General features: G+C 43.8%; 1 protein-coding gene across 3 annotated transcripts in view; it reads left to right on the forward strand.

The window, feature by feature from the left end:
* PCNX2 (pecanex 2) overlaps window positions 1–15596 on the forward strand; it is a 302174-nt gene that overhangs the window by 255462 nt on the left and 31116 nt on the right. For all 3 annotated transcript variants that reach the window (XM_043477085.1, XM_043477087.1, XM_043477086.1), the window contains 2 exons: window positions 4274–4507; window positions 6449–6561. In XM_043477085.1, coding sequence (XP_043333020.1) covers window positions 4274–4507; window positions 6449–6561 — 347 coding nt within the window. The remainder of the gene's footprint in view (window positions 1–4273; window positions 4508–6448; window positions 6562–15596) is intronic.

Raw genomic sequence — 15596 nt, forward strand, 5'->3', positions numbered from 1 at the left:
GGCTTAAAACTCAGCATTCAAAAAACTAAGATCTGGTCCCATCACTTCGTGGCAAATAGATGGGGAAACAATGGAAACAGTGACAGACTTTATTTTCTTGGGCTCCAAAGTCAGTGCAGATGGTGACTGCAGCAATGGAATTAAAAGACACCTGCTTCATGGAAGAAAAGTTATGACCAACCTAGACAGTATATTAAAAAGCAGAGGCATTCCTTTGCCGACAAAGGTCTGTATAGTCAAAGCTATGTTTTTTCCAGTAGTCATGTATGGATGTGAGAGTTGGACCATAAAGAAAGCTGAGCACTGGAGAATTGATGTTTTTGAACTATGGTGATGGAGAAGACTCTTGAGAGTCCCTTGGACTGCAAGGCGATCAAACCAGTCAATCCTAAAGGAAATAAGTCCTGAACGTTTATTGGAAAGACTGATGCTGAAGCTGAAGCTCTAATACTTTTGCCACCTGATGCAAATAGCTGACTCATTGGAAAAGACCCTGATGCTGGGACTGATTGAGGGCAGGGGGAGAAGAGGATGACAGAGAATGAGATGACATCACCAACTCAGTGGACATGAATTTGAGCAAGCTCTGGGAGACGGTGAAGGACAAGGAAGCCTGGCATGCTGCAGTCCATGGGGTCACAAAGAGTCAGACATGACTGGGCAACTGAACTGAACTGAGGTGATTTGATATGCAACTAAGCATGGGGACCACTACAGATGTTTGTGCTCAGCAGAAGAGATGTTTTGTAACTGTCAGTCAGTGCTCAGGAGACACTGAGATTAGTGGCAGGTGGAGCTCACACCGGTACCTCCTGGTAATTCACATCAGCACCAAGAAGGCCTGTTCACATGAGACTTTCTCCAGACATCACCCTTGGTGCCTTCCTGCCCTTTGGGGACGGGCAGCTCAGAAACTGTGCTCACCTCCCTGGTACAGTCAGTTAAAGGAAATTTCAGAAAGGCTGAGTGGCTATTAGGACAGAAGCAGCAGCAGTTTAGGGTAAAAACAAATGGAATATTTTCTTCTTTGGCCTAGGCTCCTCTGCCAACAAAATTGCCAGTTGCCTCTGTAGCCCTGAATCGGTTCAAGTTTCAAGGGTTCGATTTCATTCTTTTTATTATTTTTCATTAGACAGGAAGAAAAACTTGGAATAATTCCTTTACACAAAAGGATTTTTTTTTTGATCTCCTAATAAACTGGGTCAGTTCTCCCGGCCTCTATGAATATATTTGAAATCATTTGCTTCCTGATGACTGGAGGTTTTCCCTGGTGCCTCCTCCATCTCTCTTCCATTCATTAGTGTTTCAAACCCTCTTAACCAGCAAGAAATGAGGTTTCTGTGAGGGCCTGGTTTCTCGGCCACTGTTGTTTCTGCCCAACTCTTAGAAAGGAGATGCACTTATCACCTGCCCTGCAGATGATAAGGCCAACATAAGCCCAGCTCCAGGGCATGTTGGCCTGCCTGCCAGGTTCTCTTCCTGGGATGAGCTGTCTGAGAGAATATGCTGATCTACAATTAAAATCAGAAACCAGGAGGGTCCCTGCTGGAGGAGCCAGATATGGCAAATTAATTCAGAGGTGTGTGAGTGTTAGTCACTCAGTCGTGACCGACTCTTTGTGACCCCAGGGACTGCACCCCGCCAGTAGCCTCTGTCTGTGGAATTCTCCCAGCAAGAATACTGGAGTGGGTAGTCATTCACTTCTCCATGGGATCTTCCTGACCCAAGGATCGAACTTGGGTCTCCTGCACTGCAGGCAGATTCTTTACCATCTGAACCACCAAGGAAGCCCTAATTCAGAGGAAGTCCTTGCTTTCAAGTTGGATCAAGTTGTACACCATCAATTCATGTCACCATCCTGACCTAGCTTTTCTTGTTATGGGATCCGTTTCATCTCGACAGATTCTGAAGGATTTCACATTGTTCATTGACAGCATCTCTGCCTAAATAAAGCAGGATGGAGTACGGTTTGCAGCCAGTTCAAGTAGTTCTGTTTCCCCACAGTGAAAGGATGTGGGAAAGCCCAGCAGTGGGCTGGGCTTCCACTCAGAAGCCAACTCTGTAAGATTTTGCCAGAACTAGAGAAACGAGTTTGAATCCCTGGGATTCAAAGCCCTCGTTAACTACTCTGACCTCATCAGTGAAGGGGTTATTTTCATTCATCCCTAGAAATGAATGAAAAGGTTAGTGTTGCGCCTTCCATTTTTTGTTTGTTATTTCTGTCTGGTACACGTGATTAGTACATATTGAGGGAAAACTAGACCAGATGTTTGCTTGTGTCAGATGTTTAGACAGACCAGATTTCTTTCTTCCCTTCGCAATTGTCAGCTGAGAAGCTGTGCCTTTGGTCATGGTCACGTTTCCTCTTTGGCTTGCAACTTTGGATGGAATGCTTAGCAGGTTTAAGTGGTCCTGCCAGCTGGTGGGCAATAGGACACCCTCCATATTCTTGATTTATGTACTTGAATATCAGATGTGTACTCTGGTGACCATGAGAGGTTTGGCTGTCTCCTGCCTCCTGATCCCCCGCTCCAAACCTCTCCTGGGCTCTGCTCCCCAACCTGAGCCTCAAGCTTGCTGGGTAGGTAAGTCAGAGATGCCAAAGATATGATGATGATTGTGCTTTTGCACACATCCCACATGCCAGGCCAGGTGCTAAGTGCTTCAGATGCATTATCTCATTTTAAACCTCAAAACAGTGATGAAAAATGGCCATGATTAAGCACGTCTTTCTTTTGCATGTCTGCTTTAAGCTTCCCCTGGCCTCTTCCTCATTTCTTTTCTCCTTCCCTCCTTCTCTCCCTCCTTCCTTCCATTGAAGGGGTTTTCTAAGGCCAGCAGGGTTGCAGAGGTCAGGGAAACATGTGAACTCCACTGCAAACTTCGTGTTTCTTGCTTCCTCAGTTGGGGGTCAGGTGGATGATGGAGCCTAATAGAGATCGTGCCCCAAAGAAGGAAGGAGGACCACACACCATGAGCCACAGATGAAACTTCCCCAATGAGCGGGCTGCCCTCAGTCCTAAGAGCAGACAGAAGCTGAGTCAGGCATCTGCTGTGGTTTTGCCCGAATCCAGAGACCACGTGTGTCTGTCCACTTAGCTGTTCAAACTGCTACAGTAACCTGAAATCACACACCTCGCAACCTCCAACCTTGGCAGTGTGGATTTCACATCCCAACCAAAGAGCAGAAGAGGAGGAGAGCTGGGGGGCTAGAAAAGGCCCCTCTGCCCACTCACCTCCATAGATTCCCATTGCCTAAGCCCTGTTCACATCCACCCCACATGTGTTACTTTCTGTCTTCTCGCCTGGTAAGAATGCCTTTGATAATCAGAGGAGTCCATCGGTGAAATATTTGATTTTATATCACTGCCTCCTTGCATGGAAGGCTGTCCCTCCTCCTTCTCATCACTCTTAATTCGCAGGTAGGATGCTAACTGTGTTCCCTGGTCTGCCTTAGCCCCAGTGACACCAGCCACATGCCTTTTCTTATGATGATGAAGAGTGAAGCTGGAAAGGACTCATCCACAGATACTCCCTTCTATTCCTGACATGCCCATGGCAGACTTAGGTTGTGTTTTTCTCTGTCATGTGTTTACTTCTCCAGGCTGGATGCTAGCCTTCTTGAATGATGAACTCATTGAAAACTACAAGATGGCTTTCAATAAATCTGTAGCTCAGAATCATAAAGCCCGAGCGTGGCATTTTCCCTAATTGGACTCATAAGTGGAGTGTCTGATGGAGGAGGAAACTTCGGGGTTATTTTTGAAGACATCTCAGATGTCCACTGTCTGGGTACCCAGGATTACTTCTGTGTGTGTGTGTGTGTGTGTGTGTGTGTGTGTGAACAATTGTACATCATAAGTACTTTCCATAAGAACCATGTTGCTTTAGCTCATGACACACTCTTGGTCTGAGGCCCTGGACGAGGACCTGCCCTGATTTCTTCTAGCAGCATCAGCCCAGCCCGGCCTTCAGGAAACCCAAGGAACCACAGTGCTTTTTTGTGCCTCTCTCAGAAAGGATGACGCTTTCTCTCTGACTGGCATTCTTTCTCACCACTGAGATTCTGTTCTAGCTAGCATTGAGATTCTGCTAGCATTCTGCTTCACATTTTAGAATGGCTCCAGTGGGTGCATTAAATCTAGCAGGAAATACAAATGATACTGCATGTGGGGATTACACGTGTCATTTGTTCGTGACAGTGATTTACTTTAGGAGATGAAATTTTAAGTCTTTCAGACTTTGGGCTCAAAACCTTTCTTTCTCTCGGCAGAGTATAATATACTATATGGTGACATCCCCCAAACTGTCCTCCTGGATCAAAAACGAATCACTTCTGAAGTCCCTACAGCCCTTTGCCAAGTGGCATTACATTGAGCGTGACCTTGCGATGTTCAGCATGAACACTGATGATGACTACGTCCCATGTCTCCAGGGAATCACACGAGCCAGCTACTGCAACGTTTATCTGGAGTGGATTCAATACTGTGCCCAGAAAAGGCAAGAGGTGGGTAAGGGAGGTGGGGCTGGAGGAGTTGAATGTAAGTTAGGAAACAAGGAGCCTTGTAAAGACCATCTCTTTCTTATACTCTGTGTGTGTGAGTCACTCAGTCATGTCTGACTCTTTGTGACCCCATGGACTGTAGCCTGCCAGGCTCCTCTGTCCATGGGATCCTCCAGGCAAAAATACTGAAGTGGATAGCCATTTCCTTCTCCAGGGGATCTTCCCAACCCAGGGATCAAACCTGGGTCTCTTGCATTGCCGGCAGATTCTTTACCATCTGAGCCACCAAGGAAGCCCTGGTAGACTACAACAAAATAGAGGAGAGAAAGGACACTAGTATTCGGACAAATGTTTATTTAGCAGTTAAACAGAATGAAATTGAAAAATTCATATATGATGTCTCCAAGAAAAGCACCTTGAAAGTACATTTTCCTTTCTACTGTGCTCAGAGTTGGTACAGTGTTAAGCCTCGATCATGGCTTTAAAACTCTGGACACTTCTTTGTTTAGTTTCTTTTTGAGATTTCTGAACAGGTATATATGGGCTGAAATGCAGAGGATTTACTAAACCTATTGAATTGTGGACAAGCCCATTCTGTTGAGCAATCAGATTGGTCCAAGCTACTTCTATAGTTATGTCTGTGTGTGTGTGTGTATTGTTGCTCACGTGCTGAGGATGCTTTTGAAGATGAATACAGCCTCTTGGAAATGAAAGCAAGGAAAATGACATCTTGTAAAAGGAAGACAAGCAAGCAGGCAGGAGAAGAAAGGGGAGGGAGGCCAGTGGAAGGAGTTTGTTATCTCTGCTTCTCAGGATTTGGAAAGCTTCTCATGATGTGTTGTTGAGGGAGATGGTAGATCCAAGTTGAAAACTGCCTTCTCAGCAGCTGACAAAGAGTGCTGTGTGACCTGGTAAACCAAATTATGACACTCGCCCAGGTCCTTGACCTTTCATGAGTGATTGAAAGCAGGTGGGAGACAGTCGGTGGTAGAGTCGGTCCTCCAGATGCAGCCGCGAGAATGTGTGCTGAGATCTTAACCCATGCAGAGCCTCCACTGGCGGCTGAAATAGTCAAGAATCTATTGCTGATCCTGGCTAACCCCACAATGAGGGCACTCTTCTTTCCTCAGCTAGCTCATAAAAATGAAATAATCTTGCTTTGCTTGCAAATGATATTTTAACTTTAAGTTCCTTCGGCATCTTCCCCTGCTCCTCTTCTTAAGCTTGGATGAACCACTTCATTTAATTATTGATTGTGGACTTATGGTCAGTTCAGTGTGCTCCTCGTTATAGAGGGAACAGAAAACCTCATTTGCACTTGATTCCTATACTTCTATTTCTGCTGGTCTACCTGCCCCCCTGCATTGGACAGGGTTAAGGTGGGCATTGGATGGGGTTAAGGGGGGGCCTTGGACAAGGTTAAGGTGCAAATTCATTTGGTGGCTCAGACAGTAAAGAATCTGTTTGCAATGCAGGGGACATGGGTTTGGTCCCTGGGTCAGGAAGAGCCCCTGGAGAAGAGAATGGCCACCCCCTCCAGTATTCTTGCCTGGAGAACCCCATGCCTAGAGAAGCCTGGTGGGCTACAGTGGATGGGGTCATGAAGAGTCAGACATGACTGAGTGACTTTTACTTTCATTTGACTGCGAGCTCTGACCATCTTCCCGACCCAAGGTGGCGTATTCACAATTCCAGGAAACTAGGCTGACAAGCCACATGTTAGCCCCTTTATTTCCCTAAAGTAACTTCCCCATTTAAATGTGTTTTTATGTCCAACCTCCAGAGAAACTGCCTCAAAAGCAGAGTTTACCATCCTCTGGGTCACTGTGGGGGGACCCAGGTGACCATGGTGGCTGCCTTGTGGTAAACCTCTGCATTTGTGGTTCTGTGTAAGTGCATGCCAGACCCCACATGAAAGCTGAATGAACATCTTTGCTCTTCCAGCCCTCGAAGCCCCTAGAAAGTGACGAGGACTCTCCTCTGGTGACCCTGTCCTTCGCGCTCTGCATCCTGGGGAGGAGAGCTCTGGGCACCGCAGCTCACAACATGGCCCTCAGGTACCCCGGGAGACAGTTGGCACAGACACCAGTTGACACTTTATGTGCTGGACAGACTTTGGTCCATCATTTTCTTTAAGTTGGACTGCCTCTACTTCTTCCAGAGTGTTCTCTCTCTAATAAATCATGCTGGACCTGTGAGAAGACTTTTTGATCATGGTGATCTTTTGGGGAATTAGATGTGGAAATGGTATTAATAAGGAACAGTCAAAACCCTGGAATTCTAAGCATAGGGCGTTCTATGTTACAAGAGTCTTTGCAAATTTTGGGGGGAGATTAAATGAAATCATGCATATATCAACTGAAAAATCAGTCACAACCTGAAAGCAGCAAATGTTTTATTTGGTGGGAATGTTTAGGACACTGGGCCCAGGGAATGGCATCTGAGCAGCCCTGAGAAGCTGCTCTGAGGAGGCAGAAGAGGGAGTCAGGCTATATACAAGTTGGCAGCAAAGGGGGCAGTAGCCTGAACATCAAAGATTATTGTTAAGTAAGGAAAACCAGATATCAAATTAAGGAATTTAGTGCTCTTCTATGTACGGGAAGATGCAAGAGTCTGGGATTATTAAAGTCATTTCTTTCATATGCACCTCAGCTGTCTGGGGCCAGCATCCTGCATTTTTACAGAGGTATTCTTCTCTTACTTGAATTCCCTTAGGGCTCACCAGCTCACACTTAGGTGCTGGCATGCTAAGTCGCTTCAGTCGTGTCTGACTCTTTGTGAGCCCATGGACTATAGCCCACCAGGCTCCTCTGTCCATGGAATTCTCCAGGCAAGAGTACTAGAGTGGGGTGCCCTGCTCCCCTCCTGAAGGAGGGAATCTTGGCAACACAGGAATCAAACCTGTGTCTCTTATGTCTCCTCCCCTGGCAGGTGAATTCTTTACCACCAGCCCTGCGAGGGCTGTAACCGCTGATGACTATGACTTCCTCAAGTTCCTCATGTAGGGCGTGGCGCTGCTTGTCAGCATGGCTCAGAAATTCATATTTGGAGGGCTGGAATCATGGATAGCTATGACATTTCTTGCACACCATTATGGCAGGAGATATTCCATTTCATACGTATGAAGTGCCTATGATATTCATCAAATTAATGTTCAAAAAAATGTTAGTTCCCCTCCCCTGTTTTTCTTTTTTTCTAGAAAAGGAAATGGTTACTTCTGTGCTTTAGTCCAGAGCCTACTCTGCCCTGACTCTATGGGGCTTTGATGACTGGATGTTGCTTCTCCTGTTTTTTTCAAACTCTCTTTCTGCTGGATTTTGCCCCATTGTATGTTAGTAGCCCAGGTTTCTCTTCTTAAACAACAAAACTATTTTGAGTTTAATTTTCAATTCTCTCCTGGCCTGTTTACCCTCCTTCACCCTCTACCCCTCAGGTCTTGCCTTCACAAACAAGTCCTTGAACTTGAATCATAAATGAAGTTGTACTCATTGCCCGCCCCCACCCCCCACCCCCATTTCCTTCTCCAGGGAAACAGCTCTTGTGAATTTCATCAGTTACCTTCTCATCGCCCCAGTCCGTGGCCATTTCACAGACTGCCCCTTTGGTATTTAGCACTGTGGGCCAGATGTTCTGGATTCTGCCTGTCCATTAAAGGCATCTTGATTGGTGCACATTAGTCTCCCAAGGGTCTTGTAAATATCCCCGTGCCCAAGCCCTACCGCAGGGCAGAGCCATCATGTCAGGACCCCTGCTGGTGGACCATGCAACAGGACATTTTATGGTCCCCTGGGTGCATCAGCGTGCAGCCAAAGCTGAGAATCATGTAGATCCAGGGAGCTTAAAAAGAAAGTGCTCTTCTATGTAATGGTTTCTCCTTTACTTGGGCTTTCTTCAAGATTTCTGAGTTGTATTGTTGAACCTGTGTTCTGCAAAGGGGTCCTTTTGATACCCTACTTGAGTGCGTTTGGGGGTTATTAGGTATGACAAGCTTCTTAAGGGCAAAATCCACTTACGTGCTTATTTAACAACGCTCACAATAAAGGGCCATTGGATAAACAATTCTGAGGGGACTTCTGAATGCCCTTCCCGCAGGGGATAGCTGAGTCATCCCCAGTGGCGAGCCATGGGCAGATATCATCCCAGACGTGTGTGCACTGGTAAGGGGTGAAGTGGTGTGGTTGGCAGGCCCTCATCCTTCTCTGGAGAGGAAAAGGTGAGAACTGAGGCGGTTAGGATTCATGACAGCTGTTCTCTCAGCACCCACACCTCAGAATTTTATGGTTTTCTTCATAGGGGAGAAGTGCTCACTGATTATTGTGTTGGCCTGTTCTAGAAAATCCTCTGGGGAGAACTGCCTGCTTCTCCCCGCCTCTTCCCCCCTACCTGACTCAGCCTCATACTGTGTTCTGTACTAAGTTGCTCCCATCATATCCAGCCCTATGAACTGTAGCCCAAGAGGATCCTCTGTCCATGGGATTCTCCAGGCAAGAATACTGGAGTGGGTTACCATGTCTTCCTCCAGGGGATCTTCCTGACCCAGGGATCGAACCTGCGTCTCTTTTGTATCCTGCATTGGCAGGTGGGTTCTTTACCACTAGCGTCGCCTGGGAAGCTTCACACTAGATGCAGGCAATTCCCTTTGTGGTCATCTGGGACTGAATGCAAAGATTGAGAGTCTAGCAGAAGGCCCCTTTGTAAGCTTTGTAAAACAACCTACTATAATATTGTAAATAGGAAGTACTCTTTGAGAAGGGCTTCAGAAGATTCAAGGCTCTATATCACAAAATGAGTCTTCATACAGTCATAGCACCCAAGCATCTTTTGTTGGATTAATAGAAAGTTTTTTTTAATAAATTTAAAATTTTCTTTACAAATTGCAAATACAGCGCTTCAGCGATTTTACTTTTTCCATTCCCATCCAACATATTTTCAGACTTCTTCACTCTTGTTTGTGTAGCTTGTTCCAATATTTCTGATCCAGGTGTTTCTTGCTTGGTCTGCTTTATTTATTTTTTCCTTGATTAAGCACCATGCCTAGCAGCTGCTTTGTCAACCTTGTTTTGATGGACTTTTTCTTTGTTTCAAAAAGCTTCTCATACTCCATGTCAGTTTTGCTTGTTCCAAACACAGTGATGAGATAAGTCTGGGAGTAATACTCTTGGTATTCTAGGGAAAGATTTGATTATCTGAGGCTGATTCACTCCACTGAGCAGTTCCATACTGTAATAAAATCCTACAGTGCATTTTCATTTTGGTCCTTGATGTACTAAAGATATATGTTAGACACTGCTCTGGGCTGGGGGTTGGAGTCTAAGTCCACGAGGTTCTGATTTATGTGGAGGTATTGTGGGGAGTGGGGAGGGACACAGAATGAGGGGGAGCTTGGAGCAGGGTCCCCACCTCCACTCCAGCCAAACAGCTGTGATCTACTTTTTCCTGAGCTAGAGCTCATTCAAGAAATGGTTTTGCTTGTGAAAAATGGTTTCAGAGCTCAAAAAATATTTTAAACATAAATTTCTATAGATATAGTCAAACTGCTTTCTACAACTGCCCCAATTTCCATCCTCACCATGAATATTTTGCCATAACTTGACTAACACTGGACAGTTAATCTTTTTTAATTTGTCTAGCCTAATGGGTAAAAAAACAAAATCATCTCCTTCTTATCTGAATTTGCATTTCCATAATTAATAGTGAAGGTAAGACTCTTTTTAAAGATGTATTGGTTGTTTTTTTCCTGTGAGGTGCCTGCCCATGTGTACATTTTATCCACTTCTGTGAGGTTGTTACTGCTGTTCAGTCACCAAGTCGTGTCTGACTCTGACCCCCGTGGACTGAAGCATGCCAGGTTTGCCTGTCCCTCACCATCTCCCAGAGTTTGCCCAAGTTCATGTCCGTTGAATCAGTGATGTCTTCCAACCATCTCATCCTCTGTTGCCCTCTTCTCCTGCCTTCAAATCTTCCCCAGCATCAGGACCTTTTCCAGTGAGTCAGCTCTTTGCATCAGGTGGCCAAAGAACTGGAGCTTCAGCTTCAGCATCCATCCTTTCAACAAGTATTCAAGGTTAATTTCCTTTAAGATTGGCTGGTTTGATCTCTGAGCTGTCCAAGGGACTCTCAAGAGTCTTCTCCAGCACCACAGTTCAAAAGCATCAATTCTTTGGCGCTCAGCCGCCTTTATGGTCCAACTCTCACATCTGTTCATGACTACTGGAAAATCTATAGCCTTGCCTGTATGGACCTTTGTTGACAAAGTGATGTCTTTGCTTTTTAACATCCTGTCTAGGTTTGTCATAGCTTTCCTGCCAAGAAACAATCATCTTCTAATTTCACAGTCACTATCCGCAGTGATTTTAGAGCCCAAGAAGAGGAAATTGGTCACTACTTCCACCTTTTCCCCTTCTGTTTGTCAGAAGTAATGGGACCAGATGCCATGATCTTAGTTTTTTGAATATTGAGTTTTAAGCTGGCTTTTTCACTCTACTCTTTCACCTTCATCAAGAGGCTCTTTAATTTCTATGAGGTACTTACTGGTTTTTAGAAGCTATTCTCATATTAAGATATTAATATGTGTTAAATGTTTTCTATCAAGGTGCTCTTGTCTTTATGGTGGGGCTGCTATGCCTCATTCTCTCCTCAGGTGACATTTATTTTATTTTAAAATATTTATTTGTGTATTTATTTAGCTGTGCTGGGTCTTAGTTGTGGCATGCAGGATCTAGTTTCATAACCAGGAATCAAACCCGGGCCCCCTGCATGGGGCGTGCAGAGTCTTAACCACTGGACCACCAGGGACATCCCTTCTCAGGTGAAATTAGACCTCACATTTTATAAAAACCTCAGGTGGAATTTTGATTTAGATTATATTAAATTTACAGATTAGCTTAAGAAGTAAATGGACATTAGTCATTAATATACTGTCTCTGGAATCATTCAGTTTTTTTAATGTCTCTCAGTAGCAGTTTATCATTTTATGGAGATTTGTAATACTTAAAAGATTTTATTCTAGATATTTCATAGTTTTATTGTGATCATGAATAGACCCTTTTTGTCCCTATCACATTTTCTAATGGCTATTGCTGGTTTACAGGAAAGTTATTTCTTTTTTCATATTGGTCTCATTCTGGGCACCTCTTACTGAACTCTAAGCCTATTATTTCAATGGCACTTTCCTGATGGTCCAGTGGTTAAGACGTTGCCTTAAAATTCAGAGGGTGCAGATTCCATCCCTAGTTGGAGAACTAAGGTCCCACATACTTCACAGCCAAAAGACCAAAACATGAAACAGAAACAATATTGTAATAAATTCAATAAAAACTTTAAAAATGAACCACATTTAAAAAAATCTTTAAAAAATGTTATTTCTATTAATCCTATTTGATTTTCTGCTGGAAAGACATATCTGCAAATAATGACAGTTTTGCCTTTTCTTTTCCGATAGACATAATTCAATTCTTGTTACACTGGCTATGACCGCCAAGTGGAGGTGGGCATCTGTGTTAGTCTCCAGTTGCTGCTATAACAACTTACCACACACTTGGTGGCTTACAGCAACATAAACTACTGATCTTACAGTTCTGGAGGTTGAAAGTCCAAAACAGGTGTCACTAGGCTAAAACCCAGGTGTCAGCAGGGCTTCGTGCCTTCTGGAGGCTCTGCGGGAAGAATCCGTCCCCTGCTCAACAGGCTGCCTACCTCCTTACCACACCTTCCTCCATCTGCCCAGCCATCTGTGTGGCATCTTCCAGTCTCTCTCTCCAACAAAACCTATCTCACCTCCTTCTTCCTTTTACATATGAGGGTCCTTACGATTACACTGGGTCCTCCCAGATAATCCAGGAAAATCTCCCCCGTTAAACTAAAGTGCTCAATTTAATCACATCTGGAAAATTCCTTGTGTCCTGTAAGATAACATATCCACAGGTTCCAGAGAGTAGGACATGGACATGTTTGAGGGGCCATTATTCTGTTCAGCACAGCATCCTCAACATTAATCCAGACATTCATGGGCGTAAATGTCAAATTTTAGCATTAAAAAATAAGCTTTGTTTTAGGCTTCTATTAGACCATTTTTATCAGGTTAGGAGTTTCTGTCTCTTCCTCGATTGCAAAGGCTTTTTGTCAGGAAAGGATGATGAATTCTTTGAAAGTTTGAGGGCTTACATTCAGATGAAATTCTTCTTCTTAAATCTATTAGATGGCCAAAAAGTTTATTCAGATTTAAGTACCAAGACACATTTTTCATTTTCACCAGGAGCTTTATTGAACAATATATTCACTAACTGAATAAACTTTTCAGCCAACCTAATATTAATGTAATTGGTAATATTAATGTAATTGGTAATATTAACAAATTTCTTCCTTAAAACATCCTTATAATTCTGAGATAAGCTCTTTTTGGTCATGATGCATTATTTTTATGCAATGATGAATTCACTTTGCCAATATTTCATTCAGTATAGCTTCATTATATATTCAAAGTAGGAGTGTCTCATGATCTGTGTGTGTGTGTGCACATACTTTATCCTCATAAAATTTCAACTCAGGAGTATACTCTTAGGTGTACTCTCTGAGACCAAACAAACAATATCATTCTCACATATTTAATGTTAAGGAGTAAAAGATGATTTTTGAACACTGATTCCCCAGGTAAGTCTTACACAGCAGCCTAGCAGAAGTCACAAGCTCTGCTCATTTGATGGGTTTATTGGGGACATATTTTAACTTCACAACAGTGACATAGCTTTGATAGGCTATCCTTAAGGAATAAAAGCATGTGCATACAAAGTTAGAGAGAAAGAGTAAGTTAAGAATCAGCTTAAACCGAATGCAAGTGAGCAAAAGAATACAGTATATAAAATATCTTCAAGTAAAATATCCATATGTTAGGGAAATAGAATGAGTTAATAAGGATGTGACAAGCAAAAGCTGATAATGGTTTTAATTTGGAGTTTGGGGCCTTTCTCCTTTGTAGAACTGTGTCTCCTACTGATTAAAAGCATACATATATAAAGGCATGTCTTAGGAGGAAGTCAAAATAGACTCACTGACCCCAGGGGCTAAAAGACGGCTTGGTGACTGCCTTCTAGTAAATGAGAGGGGATGAGTAGATCCTATTTGATGTCTGTTTAATAGAGATAAAAGTGAGAAGGTGGCTGCACTTTACAGCAGCATCATGTTTGCTTGAAGGAGAAATTTTACTAGCTCTTGGAGTACATAGGCTTCTAAGAGGATAGAGGGCAGGAGGAAAAGGGGGCAACAGAGGATGTGATCATTGGATGGCATCATCGACTCAGTGGACTTGAGTTTAAGTAAACTCCAGGAAACAGTGAAGGACAGGGAAACCTGGTGTGCTGCAGTCCATGGGGTCACAAAGAGTCAGACATGGCTGAGCAACTGAACAACAACAAAGAGGATAGAACATGTCAAGATAAATGTGAGCTTGAAAAATGACAGACAAATAATGATGATGTTCTGGGCTAGAGGCTGAGAGCCCTGAAAGATGACCTTGTGTCAAGAGGTCACTGTCCCAGTCTGAGGTCACATCAACCATATCCCCACCCCTCCCACCCAGAGTGGACTGAGGAAAGCAGTGTTATTCAGGAATCCTATACATCATCTCAGTTTCCCTTCTCCATCTTCTACTGGATATGTGTCCCCACATTAGGGCCAGATGTCATACTGGATCATCTTGCAGACAAGACTGAGGTTTGTCTGACAGACTGGAGATCAGTTCAGTCACTCAGTCGTGTCCAACTCTTTGTGACCCCATGGACTGCACCACGCCAGGCTTCCCTGTCCATCACCAGCTCAACTCAGAATTTACTCAAACTCATGTCCATTGAGTCAGTGATGCCATCCAACCATCTTATCTTCTGTCGTCCCCTTCTCCTCCCACCTCAATCATGCCCAGCATCAGGGTCTTTTCCAATGAATCAGTTCTTTGCATCAGGTGGCCAAAGTATTGCAGTTTCAGCTTCAGCATCAGAACTTCCAATGAATATTCAGGACTGATTTCCTTTAGGATGGACTGGTTGGATATCCTTGCTGTCCAAGGGACTCTCAAGAGTCTTCTCCAGCACCACAGTTCAAAAGCATTGATTCATCGGGCATTCAGCTTTCTTTATAGTCCAACTCTCACATCCATACATGACAACTGGAAAAATCATAGCTTTCACTAGACGGACCTTTGTTGGCAAAGTAATATCTCTGCTTTTGAATGTGCTGTCTAGGCTGGTCATAACTTTTCTTCCAAGGAGCAAGCGTCTTTTAATTTCATGGCAGCAGTGACCATCTGCAGTGATTTTGGAGCTCAAAAAAATAAAGTCTGTCACTATTTCCATTGTTTCTCTGTCTATTTGCCATGAAGTGATGGGATCAGATGCCATGATCTTAGTTTTCTGAATGTTGAGTTTTAAGCCAACTTTTTCACTCTCCTCTTTCACTTTCATCAAGAAGCTCTTTAGTTCCTCTTCACTTTCTGCCATAAGGGTGGTGTCATGTGCATATCTGAGGTTGTTATTTCTCCCGGCAATCTTGATGCCAGCTTGTGCTTCATCCAGTCCAGCATTTCTCATGATGTACTCTGCATATAAGTTAAATAAGCAGGGTGACACTACACAGCCTTGATATACTCCTTTCCCAATTTGGAACCAATCTGTTGTTCCATGTTCAGTTCTAACTGTTGCTTCTTGACCTGCATACAGATTTCTCAGGAGGCAGGCAGGTCAGGTGGTCTGGTATTCCCATCTTTTTAAGAATTTTCCACAGTTTGTGGTGATCCACACAGTCAAAGGCTTTGGCATAGGCAATAAAGAAAAAGTAGTTTTTTTTCAGGAACTGTCTTGCTTTTTCAATGATCCAATGGATGTTGGCAATTTGATCTCTGGCTCCTCTGCCTTTTCTAAAACCAGCTTGAACATCTGGAAGTTCACAGTTCATGTATTGTTGAAGCCTGGCTTGGAGAATTTTGAGCATTACTTTACTAGCATTGAGATGAGTGCAATTGTGCGGTAGTTTGTGTATTCTTTGGCATTGCCTTTCTTAGGGATTGGAATGAAAAATGACCTTTTCCAGTCCTGTGGCTACTGCT

The sequence above is a fragment of the Cervus canadensis genome, chromosome 8, assembly GCF_019320065.1.
Source record: "Cervus canadensis isolate Bull #8, Minnesota chromosome 8, ASM1932006v1, whole genome shotgun sequence".
Taxonomy (NCBI): Eukaryota; Metazoa; Chordata; class Mammalia; order Artiodactyla; family Cervidae; genus Cervus; species Cervus canadensis.